Source organism: Meleagris gallopavo, chromosome 5, assembly GCF_905368555.1.
Source record: "Meleagris gallopavo chromosome 5, MGAL_WU_HG_1.1, whole genome shotgun sequence".
In the NCBI taxonomy this organism is placed as follows: Eukaryota; Metazoa; Chordata; class Aves; order Galliformes; family Phasianidae; genus Meleagris; species Meleagris gallopavo.
The window spans coordinates 42,880,481-42,901,015 of NC_139408.1; the positions used below are offsets into that span (position 1 = coordinate 42,880,481).

The following is a 20,535-nucleotide window of genomic DNA, read 5'->3' on the forward strand; positions in this document are numbered from 1 at the left end:
CGGTGGAGGGAGACCTCCCTCGGGCGTGAGGGCTCTGACCGGCGCGGGCCCCGAGCGGGAGACAGCAGCGCCGAGCGAAGGGCGGTCGAGCGAGCCCGCTTCCCTCCGCCCGCGTGACTGCCGCCGTGCCCCACCGCCGCCCCCGACTCGACCCGCTCTCCTCTCCCTGCTGCCGCTCGCTCCTCCGCGCTGACCCGGCGGCGGCCCGAACCGGGCGGCCCGGGCCCGGCGAGGCGGCGCGGAGGGCTCGGCGGGGCCCGGCAGGGGGCGCCGCAGGCGGAGGCCGCGCATTGCCCGGCGCTGCGCTGCACGGCCCGCGCGGGGACGGGAGCGGGCGGGCCGCTGCACGGAACGGCGCGGCCATGGAGATCGGCACGGAGATCAGCCGCAAGATCCGGGTGAGAGAGAAGCGGCCGGGTCGCTCCTCGCGTGCCTGCAGCCGGGGTTCGACCTCAACCCCCGCTCGCGGGGTTGGGCCCCGCCGACGGCCGAGGGTCCGGGCTCCCTCCGGCCTCCCCTGAAGGCCAGGCCGCCGCGGGGCCGGCTCCGCCGGGTTCCCTTCTCCCGGGGGAAGGAGGCGGTGGGGCGAATCGGGAGCCGCGGGATGCCTTCGGCCCTGGCGTTCCCCGGGGAGGGATGCCGGCGGGGAAGTTAGCGTTGCTTTGGGAAGGGGGCCGGGCCCCGCAGCCCGGCGGGCAGCTGCCGCCTCTCCTTCCCTCGGAGCTGCAGGACGAGGCCTGGGGCACCGCGGGACGCGGGCCCGGAGCCAGGGGCTGCCCGGAGCGGAGCGGGCGGATTGGTGCCAGCCCGTGTGCCCAGCGGGAGAAGGTTGTCAGTTGCTTCCGCTCGGTGATGGCGTTGGAAGTCCCGGCAGGAATGAATGACCTTCTGAAACCATCCGGGACTTTTGTCTCTGCGCCTTGGGAGCGGAAGGCCTTTGCTTAAGAAGGGGCTGGGACCTGGGGGTTGTCTGGTAGTGCGGTTCTCGCTGTTGTGCTGGCAGTCGCTCTGTAACAGCACTTAGATGCGAAGAACAGGAAAAGCGATGTCTGTTATGCCAAAACGTTCAGATATTTAAGGAGGAAAGCGTCACTAAGTGAGGCTCGCACAATTTTGCATTTTAAAGCGCATTGTTCTGTCCCTTCAATGTTGTTTCATTATTTTCTAGGGTGCTATAAAAGGAAAGTTGCAGGAGCTGGGAGCTTATGTCGGTAAGTTTTACCACTTGTTTAGCAATCAACCCTAAGTTTGTTGGTCAGTGGGAAACAAGCAGATAGATAATGCCATTCTCTGGAACAATGTATTTACTTATTGTTAACTGTGTTGCCACATGCAGAAACCTCAAACATGAGTTGAGTTACCTCCAGGCTGAGTTACTGCTGGGCTAATATGAAAAATAAAAAGGCTTCCTTCACAAAATGGATAGCCCTGGAGTAAGGGGGAGCAGAACTTAGAAACGAATGAATGGAATAACAAGCGAGGCTGACAGTCTCCCCTTTTAGGGAGATGCTGTGGCAAAGGATTTGAAAAAGAAACAAACAAATGATTATGTGTCTTTTTAAATATTGAAAGAAGGTTATTTAAAGCACAAGAAGAAAGGTCATATGAAGCAAAATCCCTTCATGTAACATCAGTTACCTGTGACCACTCTGAGACAGTCAGTCTTTCTTAGGGATCTTTTTCACAACATTTTGAATTTCAGACATTTGTTAGAACTAGGAGAAAGGATATTACTGTGAGGCAGGGTGAGGTTGACTGCTTTAGAAGTATGAAAGGCCATGTCAGAAATACATTTTGCATGTTTGTGCTACATAGTTTTCCATTTAGAGTGTGTTTTCTGTTTTTGTTTTCTACAGCTCTAAAAGTTGACAGTTAAACACAGTGCTCTTTTGGAAGTAGTCTTACAAATGCCTTGTAATTTGTGCTGTTCCTTTGACTACTGATGAAGGAATGGAATTGAGACCATAATTCAGAGATCCTGTGGCTTGCAGGTCCAGGCTCCCAGTTTGTAGTTTGACCTTGACTCATTTTTGTTCCAGTTTAAAATGGGACATTGTATTTGCAGAATCAATTTATTTTGATTCTATGGTCTGACTTTTTGAACTCAGCCACTTCCAGGGAACCATGTTTAGGGTGTTTTTTCATTGCTAAGTCTTTGTCACCATTTCAAGTTGTCTATTTTGTTAAGTGACTTTGTTTTTCTTTTTTTAATCAACCAACAGAGTGTTTTGCTCTTATCCTGTCCTTTTTCTTTTTTATTTATTCACTTAACAAATACTTTGATCTTATCTTCAGCTTATGCTCTTGTGAAATTTGCAATCTTTTACTTCTCATTCGTGGCTGAAAGTTGTATTAAACCACAGTTGAAATGGAAGCCTTGTTAATTTGCTAACCTCATAATCTATCTACCAGAGGCCTTATAGAAAAACGTGGGGTTTATGATTTGTTATACTTTAAAACAACATATTTCTCCTTTTATTAGATGAAGAGCTCCCTGATTATATTATGGTTATGGTGGCCAATAAGAAGAGTCAGGAGCAGATGACAGAAGACCTTTCGCTTTTCCTTGGAAACAATACTGTCAGGTTTACTGTATGGTATGTTTGTCAGCTAATTATCACTCTTCTTATCAGTAAATTCCTTCATATAAGTGAAACTTGAGAATGTAAGCATTTACTTATCTTCTCATTATGTACATTATTCAAAACTTTTTACTTTGCAGCCCTAATAAATAAATAATTTTTAGTTTGTCAGCACTTAAATGACTGCAGTGATAAATAGTTTCAAAGGTAACTGGAAGGCTTAAGATCTTGTTTTGCTTATAAAAGCAGTCAGATTTTTGAATGAAGTTTGAAATGCTCAGGTAAGTGAGCATTGTGTCTTGACTTAAAAAGTAATTTGTGCAAAGCCGACTGTGAGCGTGGGAGGTTTATATACTGCAGTTAATTCTTTAAAAGTAATCATTTTAAAAACAACTTCTTTTCTGCTAGTAGTGCTTCAGATAGCTGTTGCATGTAGGAATTACAGGACAGATGAGTAGTGAATCTAATTCTGTGTGCTGTCTTTGACAGGGCTTAGCACCAAATGTTTAGGTATTCCCACCTCTCAGGCTGTTTATTTATCGCACTACCCAGCTGTACAAAACAAAAAGAGAACCCCACAATTACTGTGAAGAGGACAAATGAGCAACAGATGAACTTTTTTTTTTCCTAAAGTCCTGACAACGGTGAATTAATTTGTTCTATGCTGTATGAGAGCTTTAGACATGACAGTACTTCTTAAGCGTTTTCTTCTATGGTATTTGGCAGCTACTGTGTCACTCCAGAGGTTTTTTGGGGCATATCAAAGTTGCATATTTTTTAAAGTTCATCTTATCTTCAGATCTCTAATCCAACATCATTTTAAGGAAAACTACTTTGATATGTACAGATGAGAGACATACTGCCTATTTCCTTCTTTTTATGTTTATTTCCTTTGTAATTTTCATTCTGACTGGATACGTTCATTTCCAGCGCTTCTGTGCAATTTGTCAGAGTTTTGTTTAGTTAGAAACTTTAATGCAATTAAATAGCAACATAAATATCTAAGAAGTTGAGTATGTTTTCAAGCCATAAACATCAGCAAAAAGTAAAAACTAGTTCCAGTTATTACAATTCACTGTATTGATTATTTAAACCAATGGATTTCCAGTTGACAGTATTACTTGTAGGAGTATAATTGAGTTTACTTTCAAAACTTTGAAAGTAATATTTGTCAAAAATATAAGTATTTGTCAATTTGTCAAAAATGTGAGGATGGGAAGTGCAATTAGCCTTGAATCCTTTTTTTTTTTTGTCTTAAGTTGTAGTATTTTTGTGCTTTATTCCCTCTTATGACATGCCTAAACAAAATTTTTGACCTTTACCCTGTTAGTAAGTCATGCAGTAGTTTTTTTAACATTAATATTGGGAATCTATTGGACAAATTAGATTAACATGTTGATGAGTTTAATTTTCTCTGAATCTCGATACATGCTAAAAAAGCAGCAATAGGCAGCAGGAAACACTATTTTGGCTTTGTAAGTGAAATAAACTTTATTGAAAACCAATAAAGACGAAGAGAAAGTAAATTTCAACAGGAGGAAATCAAGATTTGTCTTGTCTTTCTTTATATCAACTGAATATCAACTGTATGGTAGGTATTATGTCTCCTGCTGCTTTTCACGTTTCCTGTTTAAATTCCACTTTCAGTTGAGTATCTGCACTTGTTAATAAATATAAATTCTATTTCAGGGTGCTTTATTAGATGATGAAATAGGAATTGTTTAAAAGAGTGATTGAAAAGATGAAATGTATGCAGAAGACTGCATGAGGACTTGTGGGGAAAGAAATGATGTAGTATTGTAGTTAGCTTGCTGTATTTGATTGGTTTTTGTGTTGGTTTTTTTTTTTTCTTTTGAAAGCAGCTCAGAATTTTTAATTTTTACTTAAGGAATGAGTGCCTGGCTCGATGAAGTACTCAATGAGACCATGCTGCCTTGTTTTTTCTCTGTAGCCAGTATTTCTGGGTGATCTAGTAAAAGTTTCACTGCAGTTCTGTGGCAGAACTGGCCGCTCCTGCTCGTTGGCCAACACTTCATACTGTGAACCAGGTGTCATGTCACAGATAGCTGAGGGTCACTGTGAAAACTGATCCGCAGTGGTCACACCAGCAGAACTTGGCTGACAAAATCTTTAATGGCGTTCTAGTGAAAAGTCTTGCTTATATTTGCATGCATTTTTGTTTCTCCTGGTTTTCACTACCGTTTTGCTCTTTGACTCCTTTCTTGTACTCAGTCTAAATTATGGAGATGCCCCTGATCAGGTTGGGATTCTATCTAGGTTATGTGCTTAAATGTTTTATTTTACTGTAGTTTTTGTTTTTAATTCTCTTTGTAATGCATGTTTGTTTTTAAAGAGCATTATTTCTTAGCCTTTTGATTTTTCTGTATTGCTTCAGCTTGGTACCTTTTTCACAGGCAAGCAGCAAATTTGGTACCTCGCTGAAATGTTTTTGCTCACCAACATGTCTCGAAGAATATTGTCGGTAAACACAAAGCGTATTGGAAGAACCCAAGTTGTATTAAGTGCTGTGAATTGTATATTTTTTAGGTTTGTATTTAGAATTATTTTTAACTTTGCTGTGTAACTAAAGTTTTGTATATGAAACAAAATTCTTGTTTGTACTTGAGGCTTCTAATTTAGGTTTTCCAAATCACTCCTTTTGAAGGCATTTAACTCACGCTAACAATTGTAGTGGAACAGTAGAAAGTACTGGCTTCATTCAGTAAGCCAACGAAACGCCTACAGTAGATGATGTGGTGAATACCCCACCTGTATGTATGATGTTTGCTCACTGAAGATGCTTAAAGCCTCAGGTTTTGAGGTTAGACATTGGCAGTTGGTTCGAAAGTGAAGCCTTGTAGAAATAAGACCCGAATTCTAACAGAGGAAGGACAGTTGATTTCTGAAAGATTATGTTTCTGAATTAAAGTTTTTCTATTTCTCCTTTTTCTCTTTTGCTTCTTCTTCTCTCCTCCTTCTCTTTCAGGCTCCATGGTGTTTTGGATAAGCTGCGATCTGTAACTACTGGTAAGTAAGAAAATGAATTTTGAGTGAAATTGAGTTTATCTTCTCAATGTAGTGTTGCATGTCTAGTTTCAAGTAATATTTTATCTGACTGTTTTGTTAGTTTAAATTTCTATGGTTATTTTGGATCCTTTTAGAAAATGTGAGGGTGTGGGTTTTTTTTTTGGTTTTTTTTTTTTTGGAGATGAGGAATTTATTCCCATGCCCAACATTTCTTACCAATATTTTTAGCTGAAAAAACTTTTAAGGTCTATTGGTCTATTTTCATATGAGTGATGTCTCATTTGCTACATTTGCCTTGATAGACTTATTGCAAAATCTCTACTGCTCTTCTTTGATATAAAACTAAAGGTACCTGTCTTTGCAGAGCCATCTGGTACAAAATCTTCAGAACCTAATATTTTTGAGAGCAACCATTCTTCCAGCAAAAGTAGCTCATGTGTGAGTGATGAGAGGAGGCGTGAGGACACCTTGCCACCTCTTCCAGTCTCCAGCACTCGATCTGAAAGAACTGACTCAAGAGTTTCAACCAGTTCACAGGAACAAAGAAACACTGCTTCACGGTAAGGCTGCTGATGGCTTACTGACATAAGTTAAACCTTTTGGAGTTGTGTGACTGTGGTAGTTGTTCTGAAGAATGCGGTTACTTGGAAAGATCAATGTAGTTTTGAAGAGGAAGGCATATCAATAATTTGTTAAATAAAAAAACATTAATTCAGGAATTGTATTGTTTCTTTCAGGAATAGATGTGCTTAGATTAATTAACAAAAATGGTGATCGTTGTGGTGGGTTTGTATAAGAAGTAATACCTTCATGAATCTTCCCATCTGGCTTTGTTTTATAAAGCCAGAATTTTTTAGTAATTTATTTGCAGAGTTAATGTTTGACAATTTCTTGTTTTATCAGGCAGTCTTGTGAAGATGGTTCTGCCTCCCGCTTAATGTCTACAGTCAAGCCCTTGAGGGAATTGTCACCTTCTGAAGCTGTAATTGACATTAAACCCGAACCAGATGATCTAATTGATGAGGACCTAAACTTTGTACAGGAGAATCCTTTGTCACGGAAGAAACCTATTGTAACTGTAACTTACGGTTCTTCTCGACCTACTGCTGAAATCTACCGACCACCAGCTAGCAGGAGTGCAGATGGCAGCTTACAGGTGCACAGATTGCCGCAGCAAGGCAACCTGCAGGGGAGCCGGCCGTTAGATACACAGAGCTGCAGGTCTTTGGAAACAGTCCAGCTGTGCAATCCAGAAGCATTTGGCAGCTTAGCGGAGAGTTACAGACCCACCTCCAAACTCAGTGCCGATAAAGTGGGCAGTGAGGTTAGTAAGATCATTGACCGTGATTATTGCTGTGTCTCTCACTTGCTGGGAGCCTGAATTTCTATGTACTCTTTCAGTGAAATCTTCACCTGGGAAAAAATCAGAGGACTAATGTTACTGGTATGAGTTGGTTTGAGATTTTGTTCTTTGGGTCCACTGTTAGGTAGGCATTGTGGAGTTCAACGTCGTCACGTCACAGGATGCTGTATGGCTGAATTAATTAGCTTGTACATCTTGATGCCGTTTTGAGTTGAACTAACGTGTGAGCATTGTGCTGTGATGAATGTGATTAAACAGAAATAATTATTTTTATTGTAGATAAGAGCTTTGGGTTAGCATGGTGCTTTTAAGTGCTTTGTAAATCTACAGTTCTGCAAGTCTGTGTTTTTAGAATAAGATTTATTCATAATTACACCATACATGTGTTAGGTACACATTAGTCTCTAAGGCCCAGATACTTTACTTATTTGGATCATTGTTTTACTGTTTAGAGCCATGGCATTTAAGCACTTTTTGTGATAGGTTTTGTACGAATGCAAACTGAGAGATGGTTGCTACATTACTAGCTTGGGAAGTCAGACTAACCCAGGCAGCATTAGTTTTAAGACTATCCATTAAGAGATCTCTGTGAGTGGGATGAAGATTGTTATGGCTGATGTTGTAACAAAGCAGACATTTTACTTACATTGTATTTCATCTCATCTCTGTTTCCCATTCTGTATGTAGTTCTCTATCTTTGCTACAACTTAACTGATTTTTGTAAATGGAGAGTGATTTTATTTTTGAAAATATAGAAAGCTTTGTAGAGATGTTTGCTGATGTCTTTGGTTTTTAAGCTGGGTAAGTGACAATTAAAGTGTAGGGATTTGTATAAGGCTGCACATAAATTGTTGACAATTGAGTCACAGCTCTTGTTGGTTGCACGAGGAGAAAATCTTGACACTTTTCTTCTATTGGTATTTCATTAGTAATCTCCAGAAGAGTGCTATTTCAGTAGTGTTAACTAGAACTGTGGGCCTTTGCTGTACTGTGCTGCATCTTTAGGCAAGTCCTCATGGTTTGGAAAATCTTTTCTTTAAAAATTTATTTTATTTAGGAATTGGTTTGTGTTGTTTGTTTTGTTTTTAATTGCATATGTCCTATGTATTGGTGTAGTCCAGATCTACTCCTTAGGAGATTTTTCCCTCCTTGGAGGACATATGGTCTATTGAAGGTCACAGATGAGGCACTGCTAGGTTTGTACACTATGTTCTTGTACAGTTCAGTGCTGAGTGGTGGTTCCTATAGGAAGTACTGATATGAATTGCTCCTGCAGTGCTTTTCCACAGGCTAGCATTTAAATGTCACTACCGTGTGCATTGTGGTTGTGGTGAGGGGCTGTCGGAAGAAGCATCTTGTACTTCTGAGCTCCACCAAACTGACTGCAAAGCTGCTAGCATCCTTTGGAACATGCCAGATAACTAGAACTTAATCTTTATACTGATCTAAAAATTAGATTTACTGCATGGGAGAAAGTCATTCTCAGTTATTTCTCTTTTCTCTATAATAATTTTAATGGGTGCACCCTGAAAGGCATTGTGGGTTGCTTTTTTCTGTACTGTCCAATAAATTATCTTTTCTTTAGACTTCATTCCCCTCCTTTTCTAAGTGTTGTTTACTGTCACATTTTTAATGAGGTACTTCCTCATTAATGTATCTGATGTTCATGTTCTCCATTGCTGACTGTCATTTACTTCTGTACGTGATGTCTTAGTCTTAGGTTCGTGCAATTTGAATGCAAGTTCCCCATCTTCTGGTTGTAAGTAGAATAGCAGTATTTCCTTTGCTTGCTTATTAATGTGTGCGTTATGCTGAATGAATTGTTTTGGCTGTTCTGTTTGCTGCAGGAAGAAGGCTCCAGGAAGAGAAGGTTGCCTATTGTAAGCTCAGTAGTCAAGGTTAAAAAGTTCTGTAACGACGGTGAAGAAGAGGAGGAGGAGGAGGACTATGGACTGCGGACAGGAAGCATCTCCAGCAGTGTGTCTGTACCTGCAAAGCCAGAAAGAAGGTACTTAAGATCACAGTGATTCTATGTAATTTCCAGAAAAAACTTAGTGAACAAAAAAATTTGAAAATAGACATTGGTGGAAACTGTTTGCAGTTCTGAAAACTGCCAGAAAAAAATCAGTAGGCCATTTCTACATTTTGTACTCTCTCACACTTTTGTGAGTGAGCTGCCTGTTTATTCCAGCCTTTTTTCCAGAGTATTTTCAATCCAGTTGTCACTGATCAGACAAAGCTAATTTTCTTTTTGACACTGCGCCTGCTGCTGTCATTTCCATCTCTATTACTTTAGATCAAAAACTAATGGATATATTTTTAATGTGAAATTTGCCTCTTTATGTTGCTCTAGCTTTAAGATTGTTTTGACTTTTCAGAAGATTTAAGATATTACTCCCCACCCTATTCTGTTTGAGTGTCAGGTGTTAGTCAAGGTCCGTCAGCAGTTTGTGTCTGACTTCCAGCACTGAGGGGAAAAGCATTTAAACTATGGACCAGGCAGCTGTGCAGTGCTAGCTTGTATACAGTTTGCTTTAAGCTGAACTTATCTCCAGCACCACAGCATGCCTGATTTAAACTTTAATGTTCAAAGAGAAAAGGAAAGCTTTTTTTTTTTTTTTTTAATAACTAATGGAGTTTTGACAAAATCAGTCTTCATCTGGATCTTACTGCCTGAGGCAGCTACACAATTAGTACCAACTCACACATAGTAACAGGAATGTGAGGTGGGTGGAGAGGGGTAACAGAATTTATGCATTTCAGAAGCAGCATGGTTTTGTAGCAACTGAAGACGAGAGGTAAAATGGACTTTGCTTTTGTGAGCACTTTATGGATCCCCGTTCATTCAGAGAGTAGTTTAACAGGTTGAAAGCATAAACAAAGTGAGTTTTTAGGTGATGATTTCTATCTGTAACTTGTTAATGTGTTAAAATACCTGTGTTTAGCATGGATGTGGTTACTGTTGCAATCCATCTACAATTAATTGTTTTTTTTTTTCACCTCATTTAGACCTTCGCTGCCACCTTCAAAACAGGCCAATAAGAATTTAATACTGAAAGCAATCTCCGAAGCACAGGAATCAGTTACAAAAACAACAAATTATTCTGCAGGTAAGTAGCATTATTTTATGCTTATGCTGAGCTGTAGGAATTCCAAGCCCTGTTTTATGTATCCAGTCTGAACATAGCACTTGGAGATAAAACAGTGTTGAATGGTGGATGTCAGTGATACATAAGGGATTTTCCATGTCCTGTGTACATTACAGTAACAGTCTTCAGTGATGAATTATGAGTGTACACAGGGGAAGAAAGAAATATTTAAAATATATCAGTCAACACAGTAAGCCTGTACAGTGTATAGAGGCAAAACCGTAAAATCATAGAATGGCTTGAATTAGAAGAGACCTTAAAAAAGCCATCTGTTTCCAACCCGTCTGCCGTGGGCAAACTTGCACCTGCCAGATCAGGCTGCCCAGGGTGCCATCCAACCTACATCTGAAAAAATTTCTGCTTAACATCTAGTCTAAATCTCTTGTTTTTTAGTTTGAAGCCATTCCTCCTTGTCACATCACTATCAGACCACGTAAAATGCCAGTCTCCCTGCTGTTTATAGGCTCCCTTCAAGTATGGAAGGCTGTAATGAGTGCTCCTAGGAACCTTCTCTTCTACAAAATGAAAGTACCAGAAGTTTTTTCAAGTGTTAACAGTTGCTAAGGAGAAAGTACTCACTACTAGACATATTGTTGCAACTAATTGTTTGTGTGCTCTGTTCTTTCCTTTTGAGAGGAGAAGAAAGCCAAACAGCAAAAAAATCAAAATATAATGGATGTAGGTAAACAAGATGCCGAATTACAAGGAACATATTGTTTGGTGTATGAGCTTATATTCTCTATAAGCAGAACTTTAGTTCTGTGGTTTTAGATACTGAGATGCTCTGGGTGCAGCAACTCAGCAGTTGCCTATGTGTTGGCATTCATTTTTACTCGCTAGGAAAAACTTTGACGAAGGGCAAATCTAGCTGTTGCCTGTGTGCTGTCATTTCATTGGACGTGCTGTCAGAATGAAGCATTGCATGTTGGCAGGGAAGGAGCACTCACTAAGCTGCCTGAACCATTACTTTTATGCTATCTGGAGCAAGACTGAGGGCTATCCAAAATTTCTTGCCTGCTCTCTTGCAGAACCTGTAAGAATCACAGGAAGTATCTTCCTTCTACATTAATGTATTTACAGAATGGTCATTGGGAACCTGTTTCTTGCTTTCTAGTAGTTACTAATATTTTCAATGTTGTGTGGGTGCTGATAACTTGATCTAAAAGCATGAGATGTTTGACTCCTTCATTCATTTTTTTTCTTACAAGTAGATGTTCTGTGATAGAGCTCATTGAGTGTTCTGTGCACATCCATGAATGCACTTTCTCACTGAGAATCATACAGGTAGCTAAAGATCCTTTTTATCTAAACAGATGGTTGAGGTTTGTGTGTGTAATTTATTAGAGTTATTTTAGTTTCGTATGTAAAAGTAGTGCTTGGATTAGATTAAGTGATTTACCGTTGTTTCTGCATTTGAAGTTCCACAGAAACAGACTGTTCCCGTTGCACCAAGAACTCGAATCAGCCCAGAAGAATCTCACTTAGAAGTAATCCATCTGCAAAGCAGACTCCCTGCTCTGTGTTCTCAGCTTCAAGTAGAAGAGCCAAAGGAGCAGACAGTTGAAGGAATTCAAGGTCATCTGATAATATTCTTTAATAATTTATACCAGAGAATGTCATTTTACAGCAGGCTGAGCAAAGAAAAAGAGGTGTTTAATTTTTAAGTCATCCTCAAGAATTGCATGTGGAAATGACCTGAAAACCAAGAAACTTTTTGAAGCATTGCTGTGGAATATAACCATACACAGATAACCTCAGATAAGTTAATCAGCAAACAAAGGATGATACAGCACATTCTGGTCTATCATGGAAGAATGATTTTGCATAAACAAATACAATAAGTGAATTTATCCATGTATGGTGAATTCTTTGCATTTTTTTTCCTTGATATCTTGTAGGAGTAGTGCTATTGTAAAGCTTATGTGAGAGTTAAGATAACGTATGCTTGGAACAATTTTGTAGCATATGTAGTATTAGAGATTCTTTCCAGTGTGTTAATCACACAAAGAGTTTTAAAGTTTTACTTTGTTGTGTCAGTGTCGGATAGTTGTAACTATGAATAGTAAGCTTTACTTTTGCTTCTGTTAGAAAACTCTTTAAGGGAAAATGGTATAGTGTCTGATGGTAATCAGACTGTTTTTTCAGCATGAAAGAATATGTGTGTTACAAGCAGTTACAGAAGTAATGTGGTAGAAAAATGCTCCTTTGAGAAATCAGTTTACTCTTACTAACTCAGATTGCTGAGCAAAATTTGGTTTAAGGTCTATGTTACCTCAGTTCTTTGTCATTGGTGAGGATTGGTAAACATTCCTTATGGAAACAAAAGGATTCCAACAAAATAGTTGGAATTGTGTCTGTAAAATACGGAAGAAAAACATTTCTCAGTTTCTGAATTGATGTACAGAAAGTTATGGCTCTTTTCCTGAACTGAGCTGAAATGGAAACGACATCTTAAGAAACAGAAAGCAAAATAGTTTTTCTCAAGCTGTCAGTCAGATATGGAATGTTGCTATTTGTTTCTCCTCTTTGTAAAAAGAACCCAGTCTGTTGCAGGGAGCTGCTGTCATGGGTGTATGTGTTCTCTGAATCGTCACCTCCAGACAGCTATGCTATCTGTCTAGAGCAAACTTGTTTCTGAAACAATGAAGAAAGGGGTGCTTAATGAGAACAGACTTCACTGTTCAAGTTGTGGGGGAGTTACGATCTATGAGAGTATGCTTCAGTTCTACAGCTTCATTTTTAAAGCTTCATGCATTAGTCTATAGTTGCATTGTGACACAGAGTAAATTACGCTTCTGATTCTTGGTGTGTTTTTTTTGTTTGTTTCTTTGTTTTAGGAGCAGAACAAAAGGAGCTCTCTTCTCGGCTGCAGGTAGATCCCATCGTTGAGGATACCTTGCAAATAACTCAAGGTTACATCTCATGATCTTTTATTCCTAATGAAAATTTGCTCGTTCTCAAATGCTACTGGTAGTGAATACTGAAAGAAAATTTCCTTTCCAGTCATTGATACTGATTTCTAGTATTTTCTACTTTCTATATGTCTCAGGAGAAAAACTGTTACATCAACAGATGTTCAGAGCTGAGAGATTTTGTGTGTATGTTTCCTTCAGTGCTGGTTCAGTACAGTATTATTACATTCCAGTGCAAGATTTTCTGTGCAAGCCTAATATTGTCTATGGTTCCCACTGATCAATATTTGTGGAAAAAGCAAGAAAGTAAACATGTTCTCTGTAAGCTACTAGTAAGAATTTAGAGCAAAAGAAATGTAGTTCATTGGCCATGTAAATGGAATTTTGTTAGTTATGATGTAAGTCAGAGTGCAACTACATGATTATTTTTGTGATTTTTTTTTTTTTAAATGTAATTTTTCTCCCAAATCAGATTATTACGATGGAGAATCGATGGTCCATACTGATACGAGGTCATTCATCTTGAAGAAGCCCAAACTGTCTGAGGAAATAGCACCACAGAATCAGCAACTGGGAAAGAGGGCCACAGAGGCAATGCGAGTGCTCTCGGGACGTCTGATACAGACACGGTAGAAAGTTATTTCTTATAAAGTCACAATGTTTGTGAATTGAAAGGAATCGTTCAGCCATTCTGTTGGTTTGCACATCCAGCCAAGATCTGTGTAATCGTGAAAAATGAACTAATGTTGAATGTTGCTGTGGGGCAGAAGGCAGAACCTGTTTCACTTTCTTTTGTGTTTATTATGAAATGCCTTTTAATGCAATATTGAGTAAGAGCCTTGCTTGAGCTGCCAGTATTGGAAGGAAAACAGCACATTCTGCATGTAACTCAGTACTACAAACCAACAGTCACACAGTGTGTGGAACAAGAGATTTAAGGCACCTTGTGAGTTTGGCCAGGAGTTTAAATTTCTCATCAGTTGCAAATGATTCGTTGTGGGTGTTTTTATTTATCCGAAGGAATAACCAGCATACAATAATTTTTCTATTTCATTAAAGGACTCAGTATTCCTGCTGGCAAATAGTTCTATCTGCATGTGTCTGCATCTCTCCTATTAAGCAAAAACCACTCATAGTTACATGACGTACCTCATTGCTGTGGGCTGCTGTGCTCTCTCGTTGTGTTTGGGAAACTTAGGTTTCATTTCTATGATTGGCATTAACAGCACGTGGTAATTAAGACCAAAACCAACAGTGAATGAGCAAACCACAAAGGAAAATCTTTCAGAGTAGTTGACACAATTCACAGTTGACAGCTGTGATGTCAGGAGAGAGGCAGTAAACAGAACTGTTTCTGACTACTTAAGAGTTCTGACTAGTCATGCTGTCAGCACTGTTTTTCTCTCTTTTTTAGAGGCATTCTGCACTTAGTTGCTTTTAGCCCAGTTTCATAGAGAAACAAAGTTTATAGCATCACTTTTTGTCAAAGACAAGAGTTCCATAGTCAGTTACCAAATATTTACAGTCACATTGGTTTAGGTAATTGCTCAGATGAAATGGATGGGACAGTGAAAGAGTGGAGAAAACATGCATGCATCTCCTGGTTTTATACTTTTTTTTTTTTTTTTTATCCCCTTTAAGTATTGTCACTTACAGGATCCAAGGATTGATCTTTTCATAAGGCTAAACATTAAAGTTCTTCGTGCAAAAACTTTCACTTAATTGTCTCATAATGTGCTATTCAGTAGTTTTGAGGAGATAATTTTTGTGTTAAAAGGTTTGTGATTACAAGAATGTTATTTACCTTCACTTTATTCATCTCAAAACAAAATTCCCTTAAACAATAATCACTTTCCTGTGTCTGTGTTTGTTAGTGGCTTTCAGATGTGTATGTTTAGCAGAATGCAGCAAACTTAAGTCTACCCTCAGTTCTCTGCTGGATGCTGCTGTGAGCTATATTACTTACTGCTGTACAAGAGACTCCTGAAGGCAAACAGTTATGAGTAATTGAAGTTAATTATTGCTAGTCTTATAAGAAAGTTTGATGCTGTGTTACTCTCTGGCTTGTGATACTATTGGTAGAAGGCAGCTCACATTTTTTACTTGGGAGACTTGAGTAAGAATCTATTTTTACGACATTTCTTTCTTTTATAGAGACCAGATTGCACAGCCAGAGAAACCTGCTAGTCCCAAGTTCATCGTGACACTGGATGGTGTGCCCAGTCCCCCGGGATACCTTTCAGATCAAGAAGAGGAAGATATGTACATAACTGAAGGATTAAAGCCAATTACCCAAAATATATGTGCAGGCAAAGGATTGAAAGGCCTTCGAGCACAGCAGATTGTAACCCGGCAGCTAGACAATTCTGATGGTAACTACCCTTGCCAACAGGATCTAATACTAATGTGGTGGTTTGATTGCAGGAAGAACTTCTGGATGTTATCATTCTCAACAAATCAAAGCAGTGGTATTTATCTTTCCCATGAGAACATCCTTGGGGCAAATGAAAGGTGGTAGTTCAGTGGGTTCATATATTTAGAGGCCTTTATCTTGATAAAGGAGAGCAATACCACTCTTAAGTAATTCTCTGTACAGCTCAGTGCTGGTGATTTTTATTTTTTCTTTCTCACTTGAAAATGTAGTTTGTCTTCATTACCAGAAATCTGCACTTCTGGTTGATTAGGCAGATTTTGTGATGAATGCTTTCCCATGTCTCCAACAAATGCATCAGTATGTATTAACCTTAATGTTTCTGTCTAGATTTGTGATACTCAAAATGTACATTGAGTATCAGGTGCTGGTTGAGTTCAGTTGCTGGAATATATTTTGAATAACGTGGGAAACTGTGCTGAAATCTAAGCTTAAATTGTTTCTGTTTTGAAAGAATGATACTTGAACATCTCTGGATCTCTTCTCTGGAGATATTCAGGACCCATCTGGACCTGTGTGACCTATTGTAGGGCACCTGCTTTAGCAGGGAGTTTGGACTCTATGAACTCTTGAGGTCCCTTCCAACCCTTGCAATTCTGTGATTCATTGGTACCCTTTTACAGGTACAGTGAAAGACATATTAGAGTACCACCCTTACAAATGTGTGCTTTTACCAGCATTGCCTCATTCATGCTCCTGACTAAAGCTTTGTTGTACAGGAAGTGTTTCAGGTATAAATATCTATCTGTTAGGGATTCTTAATTGGTAAATGAAGTTAGCCTGAAGTGCCATAATAAATCCTACTTGTAAAAACACACACATTTTTGCTGTTATTCATTTCTTTTTAGTAGAGGCTTGTCATCAGTTGAGTTAAGGTGGGTGGGGACATGAAAAATAGAAAATATTTTGAATTTCAATGACACTATACTGTGTAAGTCAATATGTGTATGGAACCAAAAAGTTCTCAGATCTGTTTGTTCCTTTTCCTTTCTAGTGGAAATGGAACAGCTGAATGTGCTACAGAAACAGGAGAAGGTGCTCGAGCGCTGCAAGTACTGGCCTGCTTGCAAAAATGGAGATGAATGTGTGTACCATCACCCCACACAGCCTTGCAAGTGAGTAGTACAAAGCTCATCCACTTCAAATCTTAACAATATTTTTACTTCAGTGCTCCAAATTTCCCTTCTGTGGTGGTAATTATCCCAAGGCAGCATAAATCTATTGTGGTACTGGTGGAACTAGGCAGTGGGATATCACAATGCTTTTCGGTATGTTAAGGTACCATTATATGGTGCTGCTGTAATTTTTGATTTGAAAGCAAAGGCAAACTTGTGAATGTGCACTGAGCGTTTGACTTCTCTAGATTGTTGCTGCTTGTGAAAGAGGAAGCATTTCTGTTTTGAGATAAATGTTGGGTGGCTTCTTTTACTCAGTTATTTGAATTTTCCTTTTTAAATCCCACATACCTAAATTCAGAATAGCATTTCCTCTACATAAGCTGTATCATTTTGGAAACTGTGCCCTCTCCCCATGCAAACATCTGAATTCATAGTGCCTCTGCTGCTCGGCACTACACGCTAAGAATGGTGCTTTAGCCTGCAACAAGCAGCTGAGTGTGGAATAGTTCTGTTGTTTGCTGTGTATGAAAAGAGTACACAGGGGAAATGGATGCAGATGAGTCGTGTATGGCTTGTACAGTGTGTCTGCATGCTTGGCTTTGGAAGTAACTAACATACATGTGCAGATCCTGCTGCAGTTCTGGGCACTATGCGATAGGTTGGCTTTCATGTGCAACAGCTGCTTGAGGATTTTGCTCCAATTAGAGCTTACATCTTAATTTCTTTTTACTCAGAGTTTTTCCCAACTGCAAGTTTGCTGATAAATGCTTGTTCATCCATCCAAACTGTAAATATGATGCGAAATGCACTAAGCCAGACTGCCCTTACACTCATGCCAGTCGACGAAACCCCCTTCCATCTCCAAAACCAGGTGAGCTCCTTTTGTTTTCTGAGCCTTAAATGAAGGGAAGGTAGTATAGAAGGAGCAGAAAATGTAATTGGTGAAAAAAATATATATTTCTGTGTGATGTGACTTAATTTTCTTTGATGTCTTAATGTTAGATAACAATAATAATCCAGAATTATGACAAATGTGTTTGCTATAGAAAAAAATACATATGTATCCCAGAATGCTGTTACTCATGAGTCTATATGAAATCTCACCCTCTATGCAAAGCCAGAGTGGTGCCTTGCACAAGTAGCTCCTTCTGCTGGAGGAGTTAGCCAGCACTGCAGTTCTCAAATTTGTTCTCAACTGATTCATGTTACAGAGCTTATGATGCAGACTGAAAACAGAAGGGATGAAATATGTGAGCTTTTAATTTTTTTGTAGGAATTTGCTTTTTGTAGTGAAAAGATGACTTTCAGGGAACGAGGTTACTCTATGAAAGCAATTGCTGTGCTTGAAGCGTCACTGGTATTCCTAAGCCCTTGAGCAGTGTCAAGGCAGAGGGCCTCTGCACCACCGAAGTCGTGATCTTTTGGAAGTGTCTTAGCCCTCAGTCATAGTAGGATGCAGTTTTGTTACTTTATCAGCAGATATAATACAGTGTGCTTATCTCCTGTATCATTTCCAGCAGCTCCAGTGTGTTCCTGGAGGGTGCACTGCCTTTGCTTTTCATTTCTATTGACTTACACTCTAACGGGCTTTCTGCTCTCTAAATGCAGCACATGAAGTTTTTTCCTACCATGATCACTGCTAAATTTGTTGGAAGCGTTACCATGGGACTTCTGCTGTAAAATGGTGGAGAACTGAGGCTTGTGATTACCTGATAGTCTTGTTGTACCACAGGCTGAGATCCACTTAGCACACTGTGATGGCTTTCCTGTACTTCTTGCAGAACTTTGGTGCATTATAAAATGTAATTTCTTGTGAAAGGATTGATATATCTTTGTGGAATTACATTTTAAAAAGCAATTTGTTCTGATCGGTGTCATCTTCCTGTTCTTTTTTACTAGCACCACTGCCCACACAGTCTATATCCTCCAGCAGCCCGCTGTGCAAGTTTTTTCCTGCTTGTAAGAAAATGGAATGTCCATTTTACCACCCAAAAGTAAGAACTATCTCCTGTGTCTTTGCTTCTTTTCTACAAAGTACTTGAAATACATTGCTTTGAGTCGGAAATGTCACTAACATTTCATAATTTTTGCTTTCACTTTTCACATTTTAATAATTTTAGCTCAGAAACAACATACAATGACTTAAAAAAAAAAAAATCTGAAAGCAATATATTTCGGACTCCTGAGTTTTTCCTTTAGGTGTGCTGCAGCATGCAAAAACTTCAACAACTGACCAGTTACCAGAGTACATCGATGTAACTTATATTAGAAGATTTTATAACTGAAGTGCTTTTATACTTGAAAATTGTGCCCATACGTAGTTTCACTCCAGGAAGCTTAGTGCTTTTTCAAGCTCTAATGATGCTGAAACAAATACTTGAAATGAATGAGCTTCCACCTGTCAGTTCAGTGGTGGTCTTGGAGCATTTAACTCACAGTCAATATTTACAAGAAGGGATGCCTTTCTGCTCTGGGTTGAACACAGCACTCATCTGTGAGACCATTAGTTGAATGACCTGAAACATCGTACAGCGATACAAATTTCCATGTAACTCTCAAGGTTAGCTTGTTTGGGAGTTAAAAAGCCAACGTAAAGTAGCCTGTTCTAAAACGCTTTCATTTTTAGCATTGTAGGTTTAACACCCAGTGTACAAGGCCAGACTGCACATTCTACCATCCAACTATTGCTGTCCCTCCACGCCATGCCTTGAAATGGACTCGAACTCAAACCAGGTGATTTTTTTTTTTTCTTGATAATTGTACTGAAGTCACAAATGTAATTTTACTTATGAGTGTAGTGTCTGTGATCAACAGCCAAGATTATTTGAAGAAAGATAGCTTTTAGAGGCATCTTTCTTGAGGAGAACTCTGTACTGGCTGGTCTCAGTACCATAAACATTTACTGATGTGATGGAACACTATAATGCAAGTGCCCTAGAGTTAGAATGTGGAAGAGCTGCTGAAATCCTGGCCTAGATGTGTTGGGTTTTCAGTCTTATTCAACTAAAAGTTGGTAAACACAACATCAGTTGTTCTTTACCACTCTTATTTTCTTACCAAGCTGTCTTTTCCACAAAATGTTCAGATTCTTCTTTTGAGCGTTTGTGAACTGGGCAGTTCTCTGTTCAGGCCAGAAGATCCTGTGGCAGAGCAGCTCCAGCTGTCCCAAAGCTCCAGTCACTGGCCTATCTTAAAGATACTCAAATTGCCTGAGCACTTTACTTCATTTAATCTCATTTAAAAAATAAACAAAAACTCTTGATTGCTACAAAGGTAGGAAGGTAGGAACTCATCTTTTCAAAAGGGTTAGGAGTTACATGGCTTGTTTCTCTCTTTCCCCTCAGTGAATGACGGTGATACAAATGGGGATTGAACTTTGCCTCCTTTGGACAGTAGTGGAAAGGACAGTTAACCACTGGGCACGGGATGTTAGAAGAATTCATGCGTTTTGAACTTTTAATATACATTGTTTTCATAAAACAAAGTTGATTGCATACTTGAAATGTCTCTAATTTTCCAAGTTTGTAAGCTTGAGCAATTTTACATTTTTTTTTTACACGGTAAGATGATGTCTGTGTAATAAAGTTTACTTTAAATTCCATTAAAAACTTTCAAAGCACATTTTGTGTTCTGTTTGGGTAATGTTTCTTGCTTAAGATTAGGTGTGTTGAAGAAGTGTACCGTTATTAGGAAGTTTATTCCTGTATTAAGATTATGCCAGAAGTACTTTTTTTCCCTTTCAGCAGGTGTTTGGTATGACGCGTAGTGTTGTCCTAGCAAACAGTGCTTGAACTCTTTACCTCTTCAGTGGGAAGGAAAAGTTGATGGTTTGGTGGATCTTTTTGCCATGTAATAGTTATCATACCCTGGCTGCTTTCTCAAAGAGTGGCATACGAGGGCACAAAAACAACCTCATAAACAAGAACGATTAAGCAGAAATGTGATGTCGTGTT

General features: G+C 39.4%; 1 protein-coding gene across 2 annotated transcripts; it reads left to right on the forward strand.

The window, feature by feature from the left end:
- Positions 1–20,203, forward strand: ZC3H14 (zinc finger CCCH-type containing 14). Of its 2 annotated transcripts, XM_085225473.1 has the most exons (17): positions 1–398; positions 1,169–1,211; positions 2,483–2,597; positions 5,569–5,609; positions 5,974–6,169; positions 6,513–6,933; positions 8,820–8,980; positions 9,982–10,082; positions 11,541–11,696; positions 12,959–13,033; positions 13,506–13,662; positions 15,188–15,405; positions 16,459–16,579; positions 17,317–17,453; positions 18,482–18,576; positions 19,209–19,315; positions 19,927–20,203. In XM_085225473.1, the coding sequence occupies exons 1-17, from the start codon at positions 363–365 to the stop codon at positions 19,931–19,933; spliced, it is 2,187 nt and encodes a 728-aa protein (XP_085081599.1). In that variant the 5' UTR covers positions 1–362; the 3' UTR covers positions 19,934–20,203. The 2 variants fall into 2 exon arrangements, with proteins under 2 accessions (XP_085081599.1, XP_010710108.1); XM_010711806.4 differs by lacking the exons at positions 1–398; positions 1,169–1,211 and adding an exon at positions 4,997–5,129.
- The last annotated feature ends 332 nt before the right edge of the window (positions 20,204–20,535 follow it).